At 42.1% G+C, this 21332-nt stretch overlaps 1 protein-coding gene across 1 annotated transcript in view; it reads left to right on the top strand.

The window, feature by feature from the left end:
- The window catches only part of PPM1F (protein phosphatase, Mg2+/Mn2+ dependent 1F), a 28082-nt gene extending 6980 nt beyond the window's left edge, over positions 1 to 21102 (top strand). The window contains exons 2-7 of the mRNA XM_083149281.1: positions 2044 to 2180; positions 8750 to 8949; positions 11996 to 12184; positions 16248 to 16391; positions 17439 to 17532; positions 19114 to 21102. Coding sequence (XP_083005407.1) covers positions 2044 to 2180; positions 8750 to 8949; positions 11996 to 12184; positions 16248 to 16391; positions 17439 to 17532; positions 19114 to 19478 — 1129 coding nt within the window. The 3' untranslated portion in view covers positions 19479 to 21102. The remainder of the gene's footprint in view (positions 1 to 2043; positions 2181 to 8749; positions 8950 to 11995; positions 12185 to 16247; positions 16392 to 17438; positions 17533 to 19113) is intronic.
- Positions 21103 to 21332: the final 230 nt, after the last annotated feature.

The following is a 21332-nucleotide window of genomic DNA, read 5'->3' as shown; positions in this document are numbered from 1 at the left end:
CACGGAAACAAAATAACTCACCCAAATCTAATTCTCTGCACATTTTACATCTGCCCCCCTGCAGTGCACATGCTTTTGTCCATCTAAGAAGGTTTTTGTCAGAAAGAGTGAACTAGAATAAGGCCCAAAGTCCTGTGGAAGCCGTAAGCTCGGCTATACTTAGTTTCTAGCTATGTGACATCATATTGTCTTGCTGGATATCCCATCCACCTCAGGGAAGTCAATCCTCATATACGTGTGTATGTGATCTGACGATTGAGAACCAAATCAGGCGAGTGTGCCTTCCACATGGATGAGTGTGTCCAGAGAATGCCACAATAAAATTGTCCAGACCATAACGCTGCAGCCACCAGCTTGTGGTGTTCCAGCAATGGTTGCAGGTTGTTTGTTCTGCGGTTTTTCTCACCTGACATGCCAAAGTATACAGTCATTTGGTCACCAGCATGTTGGTCAACATGAGTCTAGGTCAAAATGGGTTAGGTCGACAGTCAAAAGGTCGACATGGGGTTATTCACTTTTTTTTTTTTTTTTTTTTTTTAGATATGTGCTGACAGGCGGTATTTCATACCCTAGCATCCACTAGGGCAGTGGTGTCAAACTCATGTCCCTCCATCTGTTGTGGAACTACACATCCCAGCATGCCCTGTCCAGTTCTATCAATCCACTATATAAAATGTGGCAGGGCATGCTGGGATGTGTAGTTCCACATCAGATGGAGGGCCGTGAGTTTGACACCACTGCACTAGGGCGTGGTGGGAGAATATGAAGGACGGCGAGTGCAGCAAGCCATATGAGGGGATGCGGTGCTACGTTTCAGTGTCCGTGTCGACATTTGGGACAAAACGTGTGAAAAACCCCATGTCGAGCTTTTGACTGTCTACCAACATGCTGGTGACCTAATGATCCACACCCCATGCCAACATCCATCCTCTTGAAAAGGCAAAAATGTGGCTCATCAGAGAAGGCAGCTCTTCAACAATCAGCGGAGGTCCAATTCTGATACGGACAGGGAAATGAAAGCCTTCATTAGCATAGGTGCAGTGACCATCCGTTTGCTTCGTACCTCATGCAGCATGGTTAGCTAGACTCATTTTAGTGACCTATCTGGAAGGTCGGCCACTCCACTATCATGTGGGTCAGCTCTCGCACATCTTTGTAGCCAACGCTCCTCTCTCACATCAATGGCACATGGTGCTCTGCAGTTTCCATGTTGGGTATTTGCTTTGGTGCCCTGTGTCCAGCCACAATACACCTTCACAGCAGCATGTGAACAATTCCCAAATCAGAAATGCCAACACCCTTGACCCGAATGATGATAATCATTCCTTTTTGCAACTCTGGCAAATTGCCCCTTTTACCCATAACACACGACATGTGATGTACTTCAAGGGCTCCAGCTGCTTACGTCAAATGTAGAAGTTGGTCAAAATAAAATGACTCCATTGTATTTTCTCTAAAAACAGAACATTATATACATTTCATTAGTTTTTGGAATTAATAATTAGTTATAAGCATGTCAAAATGACAAAACATAACCTGTATTGTCAGCACCGGCAGCTGTGATTACCTGAACAGAGTAAGATTTGAATTGCTCCATTGAGCACCAACAAGTGGCTGCCAGAGCGCAAAACACTTGACTCCTCCTCATGGAGTTGAGGAACAGCGTTGGCCTTTTATTATACAGGATAAAGTGTAAGCATAAAGTATATTTCCAAACCATTTGTATAGCTGTAATTGTACAGTATGTGCACAGTGCCACAGAAAGACTTGTTTCAGTATGGTTACCGTGATTTTCTCTACAGTATATACATACAATCCAATTTTTAGCATTCCTACTGTATCCCTCTCCCCTTTCTTATGGTTCTCTCTTTCTCTACCCATTTACCTACCCTTCGTGCTTTTCTGTAGGTCTTCCCCATACTTTTCAGGTGTTGGTGACTGAACAGAAGTTAAAGTGAAATACATATTTCTGAATTGTTTTAGAGATGTGTTAATATTCTTTGGTGTTTCTGGACTTAGCATCCCTTCTCTCTGTTTATGCAGGGGTGGTCCAGCTTGGCTGGCTGCTTCTCTAGTCAGAGCTGCCGTCCAGCAGACACTGCAGCATGACTTGGACTCATTTGTGGAAAGGGATCAGGATGTTGTTGAGGGAATACAAGATGATCAAGGGAATAAAGATCGTGAGTATGATATGCTGCATAGACCAATCAATGAGTCCACATATACTGCTGAATATTTATTCCATTTTCACAAGGTCTAATTGTGACCGGGTAAGACTTAGGGCTCCCTTTACCCCAGAATGCAGAGATCTGGAAATACAGGATGCGTTGTTTCCACACGTGCTCTAATTATCTGAGTTTAGTGACTGAGGAGAGCTCAGTCACCTTACAGCACTGGTAGCCAACCCTAGCCCTCGAGAGCTACCAACAGTTCACATTTTCCAGACAACCTAGCTGCTGCACAGCTGCACTCATTAAGCACTGACACATTTTAAAAGATACTCAGATGGAGCTAATTAGCTCACTTGTGATTCTGTGAGGAGACCTGCAAAACATGCACTGTTGGTAGCTCTCGAGGACTAGGGTTGGCTACCCCAGCCTTACAGGCTGTGCTTGAAGAATGGCAGGAGCCAATTGCTTAGTATTAATCTCCACTAGTTAATAAAACTCAAATTTACCTCAAAATAGGTCATGTTAAATAAACATATTCTGGTCTGTTCAAACCACTTATCTATAACTTGGCATTCACTTATTATTTCAAGGAACGTTTCTCACCATTTTCACAAGCTGTCTGTTCACGGGACAGTTTTAATTGTTTGTTTGTTTCTTACACAGCACTAATTACTGGGTGCCTAGTGGAGCACTTCAATTGTCACAGCCAATTAGAATGGGTTTATCCATGTATAGTTTTTCCACATGAAAGGAGCAATGGTTGCTCCATCGGGTGCCCACTAGTGGCAGCTAGTAGTGAAATAAATTGAATAGCTCCCACAATTTAATTGTATCTCAGATAACTGATATGGAGCACACACAAAACACCCATGAGTTTATATATACACAATTTTGTTGTATGCACATGTGATCACTAACTTCTGCAAAAGGAAGTGTGGTGCAGGATGAGAATCTTCATGTCTACATCTTTTAACATATATATACTATTATCCTTGTTTTTAAATATTTGATATAAAGAATAGAATTTAGTGATGTATATTTGCCATTTAGTAGTAGGTGAGCGCCCTCTTTTGGTAAACGGTGGTAGAGCAGTAAGCTGTTAAACTGGCAAATGGATTTTTACGGTTTTCAAGCTTTTCAATATTAAAATGACTATTCTTTATATGGTGCCACAAGATTTCTGCAGTTCCTTATAGAGTGTACACACGGTTCGATTTCATCTATTTTGCTATTCGATTTTGCTTACATAGGCAAAATCTAACATTTTCAATGCGATCCTGATGCCTGGCATCGCAATTGAATAGAAAGACTGTGCAGGTAAGACTATATAGTGCAGATCTGTACTATATATTCCAAATTGAATGTGTACATTCCTTTACAAAGCACATGAACAAATGGTCAAAACAAGAAATACAATGGAAGGCAATGACAAGCATATAAATATTGTTGCTGCAGCAGTGTGACAGAAATCAAGGCTTATGTGCCATTGTAGGGTGTATGGACTATATCCGTGATTCTCAAACTGCGGGTCGCAACCATCTCATCATGAGGTCATGACTCCTTGTTGATGACCATCTGATTTCTCTGATATCTGATAGTGATCCCAGAAGTCTGACACATCTGTTGAATTGTCAGACTCCTGGCATAATTGTTTGCCTCTGCAATGCTGCCATGCAAGTGCCGTGTGGTGACCATTCTGTGTTAGCTTGCTGGGGTCCTGTAAAAGTAGTTGAGTGATGGGGTGTGAGAGCAAAATAGTTTGAGAGCCCTTGTAGTAGATGATGGTAAAAGTAACAGAAGGAGAAGCACATAAGGGAAGAAGCTAAACTGAACTGGAGGGATGCATAGATGGGTGACACATGGCATAGCCAGTATAATCTGGGTTTCTTCAACTGGGTTGGTATGATGTCTATAGGCAGGGACATGGAATACTAGTCCCTAAGGGTATGCATAAAACAGAAGCAAAGTAACGGCATAAGGAATATTTCCTTTTATGTACAAAGAATCCTCCATTTAAAATAAAGCTCAGTACACATTAAATAATGCAACGGTTGTCAGACATGCGGTTCCAGTGCTATGGAGTAAGGAGCTCCTTCTCCCTGCTCAGTCTCCCGCCTCACTCTCCGGCAGTATTACATGGCTCCTAGAGCCTCAAATCGCGGCAGCACTCACCCCTCCTCTCCCCCAGCACCCGCTGAACAGTTGGAGCGCTATCTTCATCTGCCAGTACCTCCGTCACACCACACGCCCCAGCAAGCCCAGCCGCCATGCACAGAGCGCAGGAGGGCGGCTGATGACATGGCGCCCACCGACAATGGGGACCGGGACCTCCCTGTGCAGAAGAAGGCTTCAGCAGGTGACACAGAGCCCAGGAGCCATGTGAGTAGGGGCCCTGAGGCCCCTGTTACCTACAGGGAAGTTGCAGAGGCCATTAATGCAGTCATGACCCCCCTGCTTTCTAAGGCAGTAGCAAATATCACACAACAGCTATCCTATAGGGCAGTGGTTCCCAACCCTGGTCCTCAAGTACCCCCAACAGTGCACGTTTAGCAGGTGCACAGATTATTCATGCACTTTTTAAACGACTCTCTACAAGTCATAGATGTATGGAAAGCACGTCACCCTCTAGATAAAGATTATACTTGCCTATCCTCAGCCCATGGGTCTCTTTGCCGCATTGATTATATATTTATGTCACACACTATTTTTCCCCTTTCTACGCGTTCCAACATTGAGCCCATAATATTATCAGACCATGCAATGGTAACAACACACCTACATATGATGGATGAACCTGGATCTAAAATACTGTGGAGATTCGCAGCTAGATTTTGTAAGTCTCAAATTCCAAGACCTACTGGAATTGAAAGTTCAAAATTATAGCAGGGACAATGTTGATATTGCTGACTCCAACCCCTCTTTGTTCTGGATGACATTGAAACCAGTCTTAAGAGGCTCAATAATTTCCTTTACAGCAGCTGCCAATAAAAACTACGTGAAAAAAATACCAAACATTACAAACGGCCCTAACAACTGCATTTCAAAACTTCAAATCCTCTCCCACACCTGAATTAAAACAAATATACCTTCTAGCGAAGACACACTTTGATGAATGCCTGGCGGATGTGGGTGACAGATACGTTTTTTCAATAAACTACAAATTCCATCGATTTGGCAATAAAGTGGGCACCCTACTATCCAACCTTCTAAAAGGCACATGCACTATGACCCAATCAAATACCCAAATTGCCCAAACAATGCAACAATTTTATAAAATCCTGTATTCCTCCTCTCTCACATCAGAATCTGGCCCCGCTTCCCATAATTTAACTGCTCCTCCCCATCCCGCACCTGACTGGGATACCTTCACCTTACCCACCTTGACTGAAGAATTATCAAACTCAAACAGCAATAAAAAGTCTAAAGCCAAATAAGGCCCCTGGCCCAGACGGCCATAGTGGAAAATTCTACAAACTACTAGCCCCTACATTAACTCCTATATTGACAAAGGCATTTAACGATATTGCTTTTGGCCATAACCTCCACTGCACTTCAACTCTGCTGTCCTCAAAATACTCCCCAAACCAGATAGAGATCTCTCCCTCCCAGGCTCTTATAGGCCAATGTCCCTCTTGAATCTAGACTACAAGCTATTAGCAAAAATTGTGGCAAACAGGTTTAAACCACTTTTACTCCAAATAATTCATCCTGACCAGACGGGTTTCATAGCAGGCAGGCATTCCGTAGTTAACGTAAGGAAGGTCATAGATGCACTAGGGGCATCACAGGCCTCATCACCCCCAACACAAGATGCCGAAAAGGCCTCTGACCTAATCGAGTGGCCTCACCTCTATGAATTCCTTCACAAATTCCACTTACCTGATGCCTTCGCCAATATTATATGATTGTTTTACCATAATCCCCAAACTCAAATAGCGTGCAACAGGTTTCTATCTGACCTTTTTATCCTCAAGAAAGGCACAAGGCAGGGATGTCCTCTTTTCCCTATATTGTTTGCTATAGTGCTAGTACCTCTGGCAATGATGCTAAGAGCTTCAGACAAATATAAAGGGGCTATGTGTTATCGGCATGGAACTCAAAATAGCTTTGTTCGCCGATGACATGCTACGACTAATCTCAATATTTGGCAACAAAGCTGGCTTTAAAATAAACATCACTAAGGGCGAGATGTATCAAATGGAAAATGCGGTAAAACCCCGGTTTTACTGCATTTTCCTATGTATCAAAAATGATACCGCAGTGAAGGGTATCGCCACCTTTGGGTGGCGATACCCTATAGAAGCCTATGGGCTTCTTTTTGCCGCCGACGCAAACCCGCCGCCTCGCCGATCCCCCCTCTGGCTTACCTTCCTGAAGGGTCCTCCTGGACCCTGGAAGGTAAACCTCTCCTCCCCCTATCGACGAAGCCGGACGTCCTTCCGGTTGCAGGGGGGAGGAGGAGGCGCCGGGGACAGCTTGCTTAGCTGTCCCCGGCGTGACGGATGCAGGAGCCGGCTGGGAGGTGACGGAGTCCCCCTGCACACCACATTCCAGGTATCGCGGGGGGCCTCCGTCACCGTAATGCCAGCCGCATATGTTAGTACATATGCGGCGGCATCGCGGCGGGGGTGGCGCGAAGGGCGGCGATGTATTTTAATACATCCCGCCCTAAATCTGAACTTTTAACTCTCAGCCTCTCACAAGAAGTTCTCTCCACTCTTAGCTATACCACACACTTCAAAATCACCCAAACTCATTTTAAATATCTGGGAATGCTAATACCCAAATCGCCATCGGAAATATACTCGCTAAACTTCACTAAAATTATCTATAGCCTTATTTCAAAACTAGACGGATGGCAGGATCTTCCTATATCCTTGTTGGGCGGATAGCAGTTTTTAAATCTATTATCTTCCCTAAGATCTTTTATATAATGCAACTGCTGCCATTTCTCATAACCAAAACTGACAATTACAGACTCAGGAAAGCTATGCTGAGATTTATCTGGCAGGGGAAGAAACCAAAAATAGCTTTCTCCAAACTAGCCATGACCAGAGAGGAAGGGGGTGCGGAGGTACCCGATATCTATTCATACTCTATATCCATTCTCACGAGATATGCCGTGGACTGGATACTGGGGCTAAGTAACTACACAGATTCTGCCCTAGATCACTGTGTGTTTCACCCATATTCGCCAGCTGCATTATTACACACAAAAAGGAATCTTATCCCATGTGAAATTTTACATCACCCGTTGTTCCACGACACCTATTCAAGTTGGGTATTAAAAAGGGGAAAAAAATCAAGTGGTGTGTGTTGCGCAATCAATAGCTGCTGGCACAGGGTTTGTCAAGAACCCTAATAATTTAAGGTAGAGGAAGAAATGGTGTGTGCCAGCGCTTTGCTGTTTCAATAATTAACTACACGGTTCTCTTGATTTAGTATTTAATAAAAAGTAAACATAAAAATAAACACATATACATTTAATATGAAAAATAAAAAATATTAAAAATAAATATCTCGTTTTGTGAATCATTTGTAGTATATCACTTTGAGGTGTGATTTCATTATAGCTAGTCCCATGAATGGGGGGGATGTTAGAAGCTGACAAATATATTACCATCCAGTGTCTCTGGTCCAAATTTGTAGCCAGATTCCTTGTGACAGCGACAGTTCTGCAATGCCTTTAGGCTCAGGACTACCATGCGAGGATCTTCCTTTATTTGGATGAATTAGGGGAATATCCAAATATTTTTGAAAAAGGGACATCAAGGGAAGATGAACTCGGTCACTTTTTTGGAAGGATGAAGTCAGACAGTTTGAATGTGCTCAACGCGTTTCCCCGGAATATTCACCTCCGGCTTCCTCAGGAGCAAGTGTGATAATGAGGCAGCTTGTCTTAGGTTTTATACCTGAGCTGCTAATTGATTCAGTACTATTATTATTATTAATCATCTGTCATGTTTATAGTCATATTATTATTGTGTTTAATTATAGTAGTTTCTAAAAAAAAAAAAAAAAAAATTCTATACAAAGCAATTCACACTCGTCTGCAATATTAAAAGATGATATTTGTTCCTGATTTTGTGCAACTTAATGTTTCATGGTACCTGTAGGCTGCAAATCACATAAATCACTTACCAACCAGTCAAATGCGGATTTCCGACATTGGACTATGGCTTTTATTCAGATCTGATCGCAGTACAAATATGTTCTCAAAATGGGCAAAACCATGTGCACTGCAGGTGGGGCAGATGTAACGTGCAGAGAAAGTTAAATTTGGATGGGGTGTGTTGAAACTGAAATCTAAATTGTAGTGTAAAAATAATGCAGCCAGTATTTACCCTGCACAGAAACAAAATAACTCACACATGTACCAAGCCGGCGACCATCAAATTAATCGGCTTTAATCCACAGGTATGTTTTCTCATCAAGCATTGCACACACCATCCCCTGAATGCACTTATTTTGGCATGGGGAAGTTAATTTGATTTCAAACTAAATTATTTCAATTCTCTACATTTGTTCTCTCCTCTTCTTCCATGCTCTCCTTAACTCTTTATCTTCTGTTTATGTAGTCCTCAGTTTAGATACATTATTGCAACACTGCCTCACCTGTCTGCATGACATCAGCAGCCAGTGGCAGAAACAGCTGCCATCAGCACCAACCACTAAGCGCCAGATTTACATATCTGTTCATGCAATCCGCAACACACGAAGGAAAATGGAGGACCGCCACTTTTCACTTTTGGAGTTCAACCAGCTTTTCGGCATTACGGTAAATAATGTGCACTGTCTGACATCATAGAAGTAAGAAGAGAATTTTTTTTAAAAGCACCAACATTTAGGTCTGGTTTATAACACTTTTTCAGAATTGAAAAATAAGTTTGAGGGATGATTTGTGTTGGCAGGGTGCATAACGCTAAAAGTCATTAAACGCAGTGCCAGCCCCTTTCCGTTGACACTATACTGTGCCAGTATGTACCTTGTTACACATTGCTAGTCTTTGTGCCATGACACTCTTGTTGTCTGCTTGTGCCTCCATTGGCTTTGTACATGGTTCCTCCCCATTCCAGTACAGCTTACATTCCCAGGGATTAAAACTACCTGCACCATATTGTGCATTGACAATGCATTATTAATATAACAAGAGTGACTCTTTTTTTTTTTTTAAGGAAAACCTTGCTAATTGGCTTTACAACAAGCAGCCTTAGATGTCAATAGTATTATAACACTGTGGACGTTAGCTGTCATTTATCACATATTATTATTATTAAGTTTCTTATATAGCGCACACATATTATGCAGCGCTTTACAGAGAATATTTGAACATTCACATCAGTCCCTGCCCCAGTGGAGCTTACAATCTATATTCCCTACCACATGTACACGCACACACAGACATTCTAGGGTTAATTTTGTTGGAAGCCAATTAACCTACCAGTATATTTTTGGATTGTGGGAGGAAACTGGAGTACCCGTAGAAACCCACGCAAGCACAGGGAGAATGTACAAACTCCACACAGTTAGGGCGATGGTGGGAATCAAACCAATGTCCTCAGTGCTGTAAGGCAGTAATGCTAACCATTACACCATCCGTAATGCACTGGAGCTGTTCTGTTAGTTGCCAGCAGGAAGGAAGGAATGGCAGACATGTGTTGGTCAGCAGCACATACTTTAATCTAAAGTTTCCAGTGGTCTAATATGGGGGGAAAAAAACAGTTTTACACTTTGGTTTAGGCACATTTCATCTGACTGTATCTGGATGATATTCTAACCAAGCCCTAATCCAGTGTACTGGCATTTCACAGCCCTTGCTGTCCGTGGCTGAATAAAAAAAAAAGCAGAAATAGTTCCTGGCTCTTTTAATTTATACTATAAACAGTACCAGAAACACAGTGTGTTCCTTCACTTGGATAAGGCTCGAATATATTATGATTGGTTGCTATCAGTGATATCTTCATTTTTACAAACACATACTTTAGTAAATATACCCCTCAGACTCTTTAGTGGCTAATCTAACCACTTCTGTCAAACCTGTACTGGAAGAGGATAGTTGGTACTATGGATCTGACTTTGGAAATTAGGTACTTGTGTATTATCACGGCGCCCACGATTTCCATCTTATGGCATCTTATACAATTTAAAATTGTATACCATTGTATATGGCATACAATGGCATACGATGAGATTTTAAATTGTATAAGCACACTAATGGGTGCTTTCAATGTTAATTGCCCCCCCTATAAGATTTTTAATTGTATAAGCACCCTAATGGGTGCTTACAATGTTAAATGCACCCCCACGCCACCACCACTATCAACGCCAACCCAAAGCGTGGCGAGCGCAGCGAGGGGCGGCGGTACACGTCCTGCGACCTTTTCATACCCCCACTACCCATGTCGGCGTGGAGTTGATTTTATATAGTGTGGCGAGCCACCGAGCCCGAAGCGTGGCGAGCGGCCGCGTTTTACTTTACATGTATTACGCGTCCTCTCGTGGGGCTCGCTGCGCTCGCCACACTTCGGGCTCGGTGGCTCGCTGCGCTCGCCACACTATATAAAATCGACTCCACGCCGACATGGATAGTGGGGGTATGAAAAGGTCGGAGGACGCGTACCGCCGCCCCTTGCAAGCTCGCTGCACTCGCCACGCTTCGGGTTGACGTTGATAGTGGGGGTGCATTTAACATTGTAAGCACCCATTAGGGTGCTTATACAATTAAAAATCTTATAGGGGGGCCAATTAACATTTAAAGCACCCATTAGTGTGCTTATACAATTTAAAATCTCATCTCATCGTATGCCATATACAATGGTATACAATTTTAAATTGTATAAGATCGGGTCCCATCGCAGCACATCTCATCTCATTGCATACCATCTTAAGCCTTATGGTATGCAATGAGATGGGATGAGATGGGAGCCGTGATAATACACAAGTACCGGAAATTGTATCTCATTTGCTCTATTCACTTAGAGTTTAAAGGCCCCCATCGACTAGTGCGACATGGGCACTTTTTATGTGATTCCGATGCACTGCTGCGATGGATCGCATAAAAAGTGACACATCGAATTACATTTACCTGCAATTGCGATGTGAGGCACGTTCTCGTGTACCGCGTATTGCAGTTGCAGATCCTACGGGCTGTCATGAATATTTGTCGCAGCCCGTAGCCTCTGCTGGGATCGCATGAGATATAGATTGCATGCAGAAGGACCGCATACAATGTACTTTGTGGGATACTGTCCCCCGAGAGCCACCTGGTGAGATGGCGGGGTATCGCATGCGAGGTACTGCATATGAACCTCGCACTAGTGGGTGGCCGCCTTAAATGCCAGAGATCTAATCAGCTGTGTCTACGGAGCATTGCTTCCTTCGATTTTAGGAGGATCCGTGATATTTGACGGCAAGGAGATCTTTCAAGCTTCCATTGTGACAGCTATCCCCCACCAGGTGCTAACTTTCTGCAGAAAAGGGCAGTTTCATTTACCAATCCTCCTAATCCTCATGCATGCATCCATGCTGCTGGTCAGCCTGCTGGAACTTAGGACCATCTATTACTTGAATTTGGTTCATAGGGTACAGTCATTGTTTGCATAGCTACAGACAGCAATTAACCTAAGTATGTACATGTATTAAGGGCAGACTAGTTGGGCCAAGTGGTTCTTATCTGCTATCAAATTATTTGTTGCTAACGCAGTGTCATATTTGTAGTGCATGGAAATAGTATGAAAACTCCCAATCAGAATGATTGCTGGCCATATTTTCTGTTTGCTCATGAAATAATCAAATATACTAATGAGCAGCTTTATTGCTTTCAGGATGGTGTGGAGCGATCATTCTTTGCTGTGTTTGACGGGCACGGCGGGTTGGATGCTGCCAATTATGCTGCCACCCATGTACATGTGATGGTGGCTCGTCATGAAGCATTGGTGTCAGATCCAGCTCGAGCCCTGAAGGAAGCCTTTCAACGTACAGATGCTATGTTCCTGAAGAGAGCAAAGAGAATGGTAAATATGTTAAAAACAGTCATCAATTATGAACTTAATTTCTTCTTCAATAAACAGCTGATTTAGTCTTCAGAACAGTACTGTGTAGCTGATGGCTCCCCCAGTGTAAAGCCATACTGTCTCCACTTGGCACCACTACACTACTATCATCACAGCAAGTGAGTTGTCTCTATAGAGCAGACATGTTTTTAATGTGAAATGTGTGTGACTTAACTTTGTGGAATTGGTGAAGTTTCTTTGGCTGGAGCAGCCTATTTTTTCACTAGACCGAATCCCCTTTATATAATTGGATGAAAAACTGAAAGCTTCCTTTCTGTAAGCTTTTCACAACAGTGGCCCTCTATCGTCCCTGCTCATCTGCAGAGATCACATTGCCAACAACAGATGGGGTAATAGTGTAAAAAGCATGTCACCAGCAGTATTTTATCCAGCATAGAACTTATATGTGAAAGCAAAGTAGGAAACAATTATTTTAGGTATATGGATTATACCTATATTTAAGCTTATGGTGCCCACACATGGTGTGATTCTCAGATGCGTTTTTAACTTTTACGCATAGTTCATATCGCAAACCAAAAAAAGGATGTGCAGGCAGTACTTTTTGTACATCGCATCTAGTTTGTCACACGCTGTTGTAGCACATCGCATGGGATTTGAACTAGATGCGATGCTATACAGTACAAAACGCATCTAGCACATCTCGCGTCATGTATTGGCACCTTTATGACTGATACTGTTTGAAAAATGATATTTGTTACTGTAGAACGAATATTTAGAGATCATTTCACAATCTATTTTACTGGGTTCCACTGTAATCAAATAAATCCCAGCAAGGTGATAGAATTAACAGGTGCACACTGGAAGTTCACTGATTAACAGAAAGGGTCTTCATTTAATTGTGTTAGACCAGTTTAAGATATCTGGGATATAGCAGGAAATTGGTAGTAATAAAGATTAACCCTTTGAGTGCCAACATCTATGTGAGAAAATATCCGCTAAAAATGCTAGCGTTGCTCGCATTTGTTATATAAATTCAAATAAAAAATGTTGTGTAAAAGGGGATTTGGTACTTGTGTATTATAGCGGCGCCCATCGCATCACATACCATAAGGCATGCGATGGTATGCGATGCGACGCGATATCGCGCGATATTGTACAATGTCATACAATTTTGAAATTGTATGACATTGTGTATGGCATACAATGCGATGCGATTAAAAATTGTATAAGCACCCTAATGTTTACAATGTGAAATGCACCCCCACGCCACCCCCCCACTATAAACGTGAACCCGAAGCGTGGCGAGCGCAGCGGTACGCGTCCTCCGACCTTTTCCTACCCCCACTATCCACGTCGGCGAGCCACCGAGCCCGAAGCGTGACGAGCGCAGCGAGCCCCGCAAGGGGACGCGGATACCTTCACACTTTCTATTCTCAACTCCACGCCGGCATGGATAGTGGGGGTATGAAAAGGTCGGAGGACGCGTACCGCTGCCCTCGCCACGCTTCGGGTTCACGTTTATAGTGTGGGGGTGCATTTAACATTGTAAGCACCCATTTGGGTGCTTAAAAGCACCCTTTAGGGTGCTTATACAATGTTTCATCGCATAGGGGGCAAAAATCGCGTCGCATCACATGCCATCGGGTGCATGGCATGCGATGCGATAAAAACATTGTGCGATGTACATTGGGGGCGCCGCTATAATACACAAGTACCGGGATTTTGTTTCCAATACAAAAGATAAACATTACAGGTCATTATAATGAATAAAAATGATTCCTTTGCCATTTCCACACCTATTTTGACAAATTCAATTGGCACTTAAAGGGTTAATATGCAGTTTGAGTCCTTTAGAGCAGTGCTTATCAAATTCAATCCTCGTGACACAATGGTATTTTTGTATACTCAGTGTTCAATATATCTGGAGAGACTCCTACCACGGGTTGCTGCAGGAACCACAGGAGATGGCAATTAAATATAGATGTTACATCCTACCTACAGAAGGCAAATTGAAAAGAGAAGCAGTAACTCAGTGAAATGTCTGGAACCTCAAACCAAATACATGGCAACAGAAACCTTCAATGCTTAAGTGTAAGGGAAGGAAATCAGTGTCCCCTAGATGTATTCAGAGAAAAGCATTTAACAGTGAACACACAAAAATACCCTTTTCTCCTTCATCCATGCTGTCGGACTTGCTGGTGAAAGGCAAATTACAAAAAAGACAATTTATTGGTTTTAATGAAAAGAGGAAATATCCTTGTTTGGAATGAAGGCATGGTACGCAAAATCACCCTGTCCTCATGAAATATGAGGAAAGGTCACTTGCAACACCATGTTCCTCACTTACAAACATTCAAAGCTGATGCAATGGCCATGAAGAAGGTCTATTTCCACATCACAAATTTTAAGTTTAGTTGAATCTAACCACCCTAAGGGAGCATTGTGAAGAGCAGAGAGAACCAAATTAACATTTCTCTGAACCAAAGGCGGACAAAAAGAGGTTGAAACCCAATAACACTCCCAGCAAAATGGTCAAGCTTTTGAGCAACGCCTAGACACTGCTGGAAATGTACAGCAGCCTACAAACCCCACTAAAGGAAGGCCAAAAAGCGACAAAAGTGAAATCAGAAAGCATGAAAACTCGGTTTCTTGCATCACATGATCTTGCAGACCCAGTGGTAATTCATAGTTACAAAGTAGATAAGGCTGAATAAAGACTTGCGACCATCGAGTTCAATTCAAAGACCAGTATTGGTTTCTGAACCTGAATCATAGTCCAAGTAAGGACCTGACCAGTTCCGCAGAATGTCCCACTGAAATTCTTGTGAGTGGAGTCTGGCGCACTGAATGGTCTTGAAGGTTGAGACCATTTATCCAACAGTTTCATGCAAAAGATGGTCTGAAACTGCCTGATCAAACTCTGAAGAGCACCTGCCTTGGCTTCTGGAAGGGACATTCACTGTAGCCAGGTGCCAAAGAACATCCCCAGAATCATTAATCACCCACAGAAACAACATTTGCAGACAAGGTGACTACTTTGTGTTCAGAGTATGTGTTTCTGATGGACTTGTGCTGTGCGCTCTAGGCGCATCTGCAAAAATGGAGCCAAGTTGGCCTTTTATGAGAAGATTGTCGAAGTAAGGTATAACCTTTATACCCACCTTCATACTGGCATGAATTTTGTGAAATGGTACAGGCCCATGGCTAGACCAAATGGCAAATCCTTATAGATAATAGGACGATCTGACTGCATAAATGGGGATAGAATGATTTTGGGCTCAAATAGGAAGGTGAAGGTACACATACCACTTCCATGGATGCTAAAAATTCATTGGTACTGATGTTAAAGACTATTAAAATATACACCAAAAGTGTTGGAATTTACAGCACAGAGATTCACAATTGTCTGGAAGGACTCACCCGGCTTTTGAAATAAAAGCCATTTTTTCTTACCTTCACCAGAACTGAAATAATAGGGGAAATTTGATAGGATGAGAGATTCAGAAAGTGAGAGATTTGGAAAGAAATCTCCAGGTTTTTTAAAGCGGCCATCATTTACACTTTATATTCAAACTGGTTTTGCAGTGTAAATGATTGCCACTTTAAAAAAACCTGGAGATTTCTTACCAAATCTCTCACTTTCTGAATTTCTCATCCTATTAAATTTCCCCCAAGGAATCTATAGCCTGGTGTATCTTGGGAGATTATTCCCACTTACACACATTCTTTGCTGGAAGATTCACATTTTTGAGGGATGGGCATCCCAGGTAGCAAAATCTTTGTTCAGCTCCTCACGTTGCAAAACATCAAGGCAGACCGGGTGCCAGCAGCAGCTACTGCACTTCCGCAGTTTTAATTATGCCTTCTCCATGATGAGTGAAAATCATTTGTGAGAAATTCACACTGAAATGTTCTGGAATATAACTTTACGCTGTTTATATTTCCACTTAAGTACTGATATTTTTTCTCGCTACTGATTTTGTATAACACTGCGGTTTTCATACTGTTACAGAGTTAAATTGCTACTATTAGGCAGAATTCAGACCATCTTTTCTTTCTACAGAGACTGCGCAGTGGTACCACTGGGGTGTGTGCCCTATTGGAGGGTGGTCGGCTGCATGTGGCTTGGTTAGGAGACTCCCAAGCACTTCTTGTGCAACAAGGGAATCCAGTAACACTCATGGAGCCCCACAAGCCAGAGAGAGAGGTGAGCCAGGCTTTTTTTTATATGTGTAACTGATCAGTAAGTTCGTTCCAGATGCCCGGAGGCAAGATATATATTGGTGCCACACACACACACACACACACACACACACACACACACACACACACACACACACACACAACACAATAAACCCTTACATAAAATTATATTTCTGTTAAGAAATATAGATAGGTAACATATATTACTCAGAGCTCAGCCACAGAAGCAATATTGTTGGCTTTTAAATAACTGATTTATACTTGCATGGGGAGGAGAGGTGCCCCCTTGGGAGCAGGAGCCCGGTGGCAGACTCCATTGCCTCCCAGAGTTCTGCCTCTGTAACTGATACTACTAACTCTGGGATACTTTCTTGTAGCTAACTTTGGCTTCTACAAAGTATGTATGAATGCCAGGAGTGGAGCCTTGTTCGACATCAGTCATTTTGAGGCCACGTATGCTGCAATATACATCCCATTTCAAAACATAGCTCACAAAACCGCAGCAACTTGGTGCGTCAAATTGGATGTACCATATGTGCTCCTGGTGGAGATCTGCAAAACACATACTGTAAACTACTAATGTAAATTATCAATGGAGACAGGTTTTAAAATTAATAGTTTTTATATTTTTTATTTTGAAGAGCATTGTGTACTTTTATATAGCCTTACATTATAAAAATAATGTTTAACAATAATTTGTTGGGTATTTAAATATCAAATAGATTGCCTTATGGTCATTTAACAATTATAATAAGAATAATACGCATGGATTATGTGCATATTATTAATATACTTGAAATGGGTAAGGCCCGTGTTTATCTCCGTGCTGGGTAAAATTGCTTGCAGAGAGAGCGTGGCAGTTGGGAGAACCCTTGTACAGAAGCTAGTTGCATGCTCTCTTAGTTAATCAGGAATCAATTGTTTGTGGTAGGGGAGCTTAACTTTTAGTACTTTTGTCTATACTTATATAGCACATTTTATGTTTCTCTAGTGTTTAATACAGTACCTTGCATATTTTGGCCATTTTCTTTTAACACCTCTGTTTTCATAGGATGAACGTGAAAGAATCGAGTCAATGGGGGGCTGTGTTACTTTTATGGGGTGCTGGCGAGTTAACGGGACTCTTGCTGTATCCAGAGCTATAGGTGAGTACTTTTAATTATTTAAGTGTTATAGTGCCATTTTAGGGTTGTCCTCCAAAGTAACCTTGTATGGATTGCCAACTACAGATTATAGCAGTGCAGACATAACTGTTTATCTACTTTTGATTGAACTGCAAGGGTTCTCCCACTCGCACAGAAAGTCTAAAGGCCCCTATACATTTCTCTGATTTGTCTTGAGGACAAGTTGGACCTGATTTACCTTCAACTTCCCTGGCAGCTCCCTGGGAGAGCTCACATACAGTTTGACACTTGAATCGCATGTGATTTATCGCATGTAAAAAGTTCCCCCAGGGGAGCTGCCGATGAAGCTAAATGCTCAAATGAATGGACGCCGCTGAGGATACAAAGTGGGGAATGCGCCTCTCCTGCCTGGTGTTTCCTTGCTCTACAGACTATAGGTGTGTGCCAGTGGTGGCACCGCTGGGACAGCCCTATGGACCTGATCGGATGCCATACATACTGTAAAGCACCCATGATGTACCGCTGATGGGTCTTATGACGACCCATCTTATGGTCTACCCACTGGACCTCCGACTCCAATTCGGCATGCACAGGACAGCGCATCAGAATGAATCTGATGTCAAACCCATCTGCTTTGGGCTGTTTTCACCCAATTTCTTAGCCCGATCTGTTGAAATTGGACAAGTGTGTAGGCATTCAATTACAGATTTACACTTGTCTCACTATAGGGCTGATTCAGATTTGCAGACAGGTCAGCAACAATAACAACACCCGCATTGTGTGTGCTGAACTAAATATTTATATTCGCCTGTATGCTGAGCTGTACACATCTATGCAAAATCACCACCACTGTCCATATTCTTGTTCAATACCCCAATACATGATGCAGATGTCTTGAATAAGATGGATCTCTATCTACGTGCAACTCTGCATAGCCCACAATGCTGGCTTCCCTCCTCACTCAACCTAATTTATGTGTGGATGAGCCTTTGCACATAAATGCATGATTAGCACAGAGATGAGCTCTATGGATGCCATTTACCATGTTGATCTTGTCAGTGTACCAATTATTAGAGTACTTTTTAGTTTAAACACCTAAGATCCTTAATAATATATACAGTATGCTTTCTGGGCAGAGATACCTTTCCCTTCTAAGATATAAGGCTTGGGTAACCTCTCCTACGTCCTCCTGCAGCACCTCAGCGAAGTTTATCTCCTGTCCCTGCCAGCCTGTGGCTCGGTGATCTCTGTGGTGGGCCCTCTGTGCTGCACTATTTGCCATTGACGGGTGCTGTGCTGTGTGGGTGTATCCCCTCACTGACTGGTAGGCGTGGCCGTTGTGCTCTCCTCGGTGCCTGGCTCCGCCACTTGCTGACCTGGACGGATCGCTCCCGGCTGCTTCTTGCATCTAGGGGTATATAGGTAGCCATCTTGGACTCTGGGGGGGTTTTGAACATTGCGCCACATGATTGTCTTGCATATAGTTCCTAACATATTAGACCATAGCAGTTTGTTTGGATTCCCCAATTTTGGGGGTCTGTGAGGTGTAGGGGTGTTCTTCAGATAACTGATAATTTGATAATGTTCTTGTCGTATTTTCAGGTGACATTGACCAAAAGCCATATGTGTCTGGAGAAGGCGATGTAACTACCCACCACCTCAGTGGTTTAGAGGACTTTTTGGTTTTGGCTTGTGATGGTTTTTATGATGCCATATCACCATCCGAGGTACCTGGCCTTGTTCTAGACCACCTTCAGGAAAACGGAAATGGGCAACATGTCGCGCAGAGGCTCGTTACTGCAGCTAAAGAGAGTGGTTCTAGTGACAACATCACAGTGCTGGTGGTCTTCCTGCAGGAACCTGCAAAAATCCTGGAGGATTGCTTGGCTCGTGGTAGTGGGGATGCTGAACCACTGTTTGATTTTGGCGGTGGGGGAGTAGACGTTGTGTCAGACAATGCTGGTTGATGGATCTTTTTTTAGTGATGTGAAAATCTCAGGATATTTTGTAAGGGAAGGCGGTAGTTTATTTGACGACCACCCCTCACATGTGTCAACAGTTAAATATAGGGCTTTCTAAATTCTTAGCCAAGAAAGTTAGCCATTTTATGCTGAAGGAGTTTAAAGGGACAACAAATTAATATAAATACAACACTACAATTTTTGAAAAAGGACATTTTTTGTATTGTTAATCTTGATATTATGCCGGTCTAGACATTAGTCGTTATGACTATGATCCTCTGTTTTGATGCCTATGTTTACAGTATTGGAATGCTGAAGACTGTTTACTGTATGAAGTTCCACAATAAGTCTGTGATATTCGTAGTATCACTGACTTCATTTTACTGTATGTCCACATTCAATCTCTTATTTTGGGGATGTAGCCCTAAAAAAACACAATGTTCCAGCTTTTTAAGAGTGCCTAATACATTGAGAATGATTTCATTTTATTATTTCATGTTTTTAAAAAAAATCCTGGAAATGTTTCTTAAATACAGTTTGACACATTTTCTGGTGTAGGTCAAATGCAGTCCTACTGTATGTTTCATTAGGGTGCTCCTGATGCAAACCCTACTCCTGGCAGTCATACAGAAGCAATGAGGTAATTTAGTGTGGTGTCCGTGTGTGGCGACAATGAACGGCTTACCTAAATTGTTCCTTTTTATTGTGATTGCTGTGCATTGTAGGGCAGTGCAGTGTTTTTAACAACTACAATAATCTTTATTCTAATTGATAACCAATTCAAACTTACAAAATGTGTCTTTTTTTCAGTACTTTACTGAAACGATTTACTTCACTTCACTTTAAATCACTTCTCATTGCACTGGTGTGATTAGAATTGTACTGGTCTTAAATTCAGACTGCGTGCAACTTTCTTAACGGAACTAAACTAAATCTAGCCCTTTTTTTCAATGTGCAACAAGATAACGTTGAATGTGCTGCATTTTTAAGTTTATTGTGGCAACAAAACCCATATCTCATTCCTTTAGTAAATCACATATACAAACCTTAAAGAGCTCCATACTAGTATCCAGAAATTCATTGCTGCTCTTGTGTCTGACCATTAGCAAGTGCAGTACAAACATGATTTATTCATATTTGTGTTTCTATTTTTAAATAAAGGTCACTATTCATGGTCTTGGTTCTTCACAGTATTACTATCTTACAACCCACCGCGTACACCTTATATTTTTTATTCCTATGTGGACCTCTTCCCTTACCATTACATGCAAAATACCACTGGTTGTTTTCATTATAAAGGGAGTGCCTATTGCTCTATACGTTCTTTTAATGTTGTGAATCTACTTGTCTTTTGTGCCTATTTAAACGTGTTAGAATTGACAGTGTTAATGTTTTATACAGGTAAATCTTCAATATTATTTTGTAATATTCAGTTCTAAGCATAACCTCTTTTGCCTCTTTTGATATTTGCCTGTCTCAGGACTCACTAGTTGTCTGTGAGTTGGAGGGATACAATTGTTCATAAAGCTACTTATTCTGTTCAGTATTGTAATCGGCCTAAAGGAGTGCAGACTCTTGTATACCTATGTACCCATGAGTATTGTACAAATAAATGTTTGCATATCCATAAGCATCTGGTGACTGTGTCCGATCATTTCATCATCTTTCAGCATGCTGTGTGATGTTTGGTAACTGTAAAAATAAAAATCTGTGCTTGTTTTTTATGGTGGTGGGATGGTGAAATATTTTCACAGCATAGAGGTTCCTAAACTCTGTACTCAAGGCACCTTAATGCTGGGTACACACTGGCCAATATATAGGCTGCATTCTTCAATGGACAGTATATCCAGCCATCGGCCA

Source organism: Crinia signifera, chromosome 1, assembly GCF_055691185.1.
Source record: "Crinia signifera chromosome 1, ASM5569118v1, whole genome shotgun sequence".
Classification (NCBI taxonomy): Eukaryota; Metazoa; Chordata; class Amphibia; order Anura; family Myobatrachidae; genus Crinia; species Crinia signifera.
The sequence above is the reverse complement of the archived record's forward strand: the minus strand, read 5'-3'. Positions and strand labels throughout refer to the sequence as shown.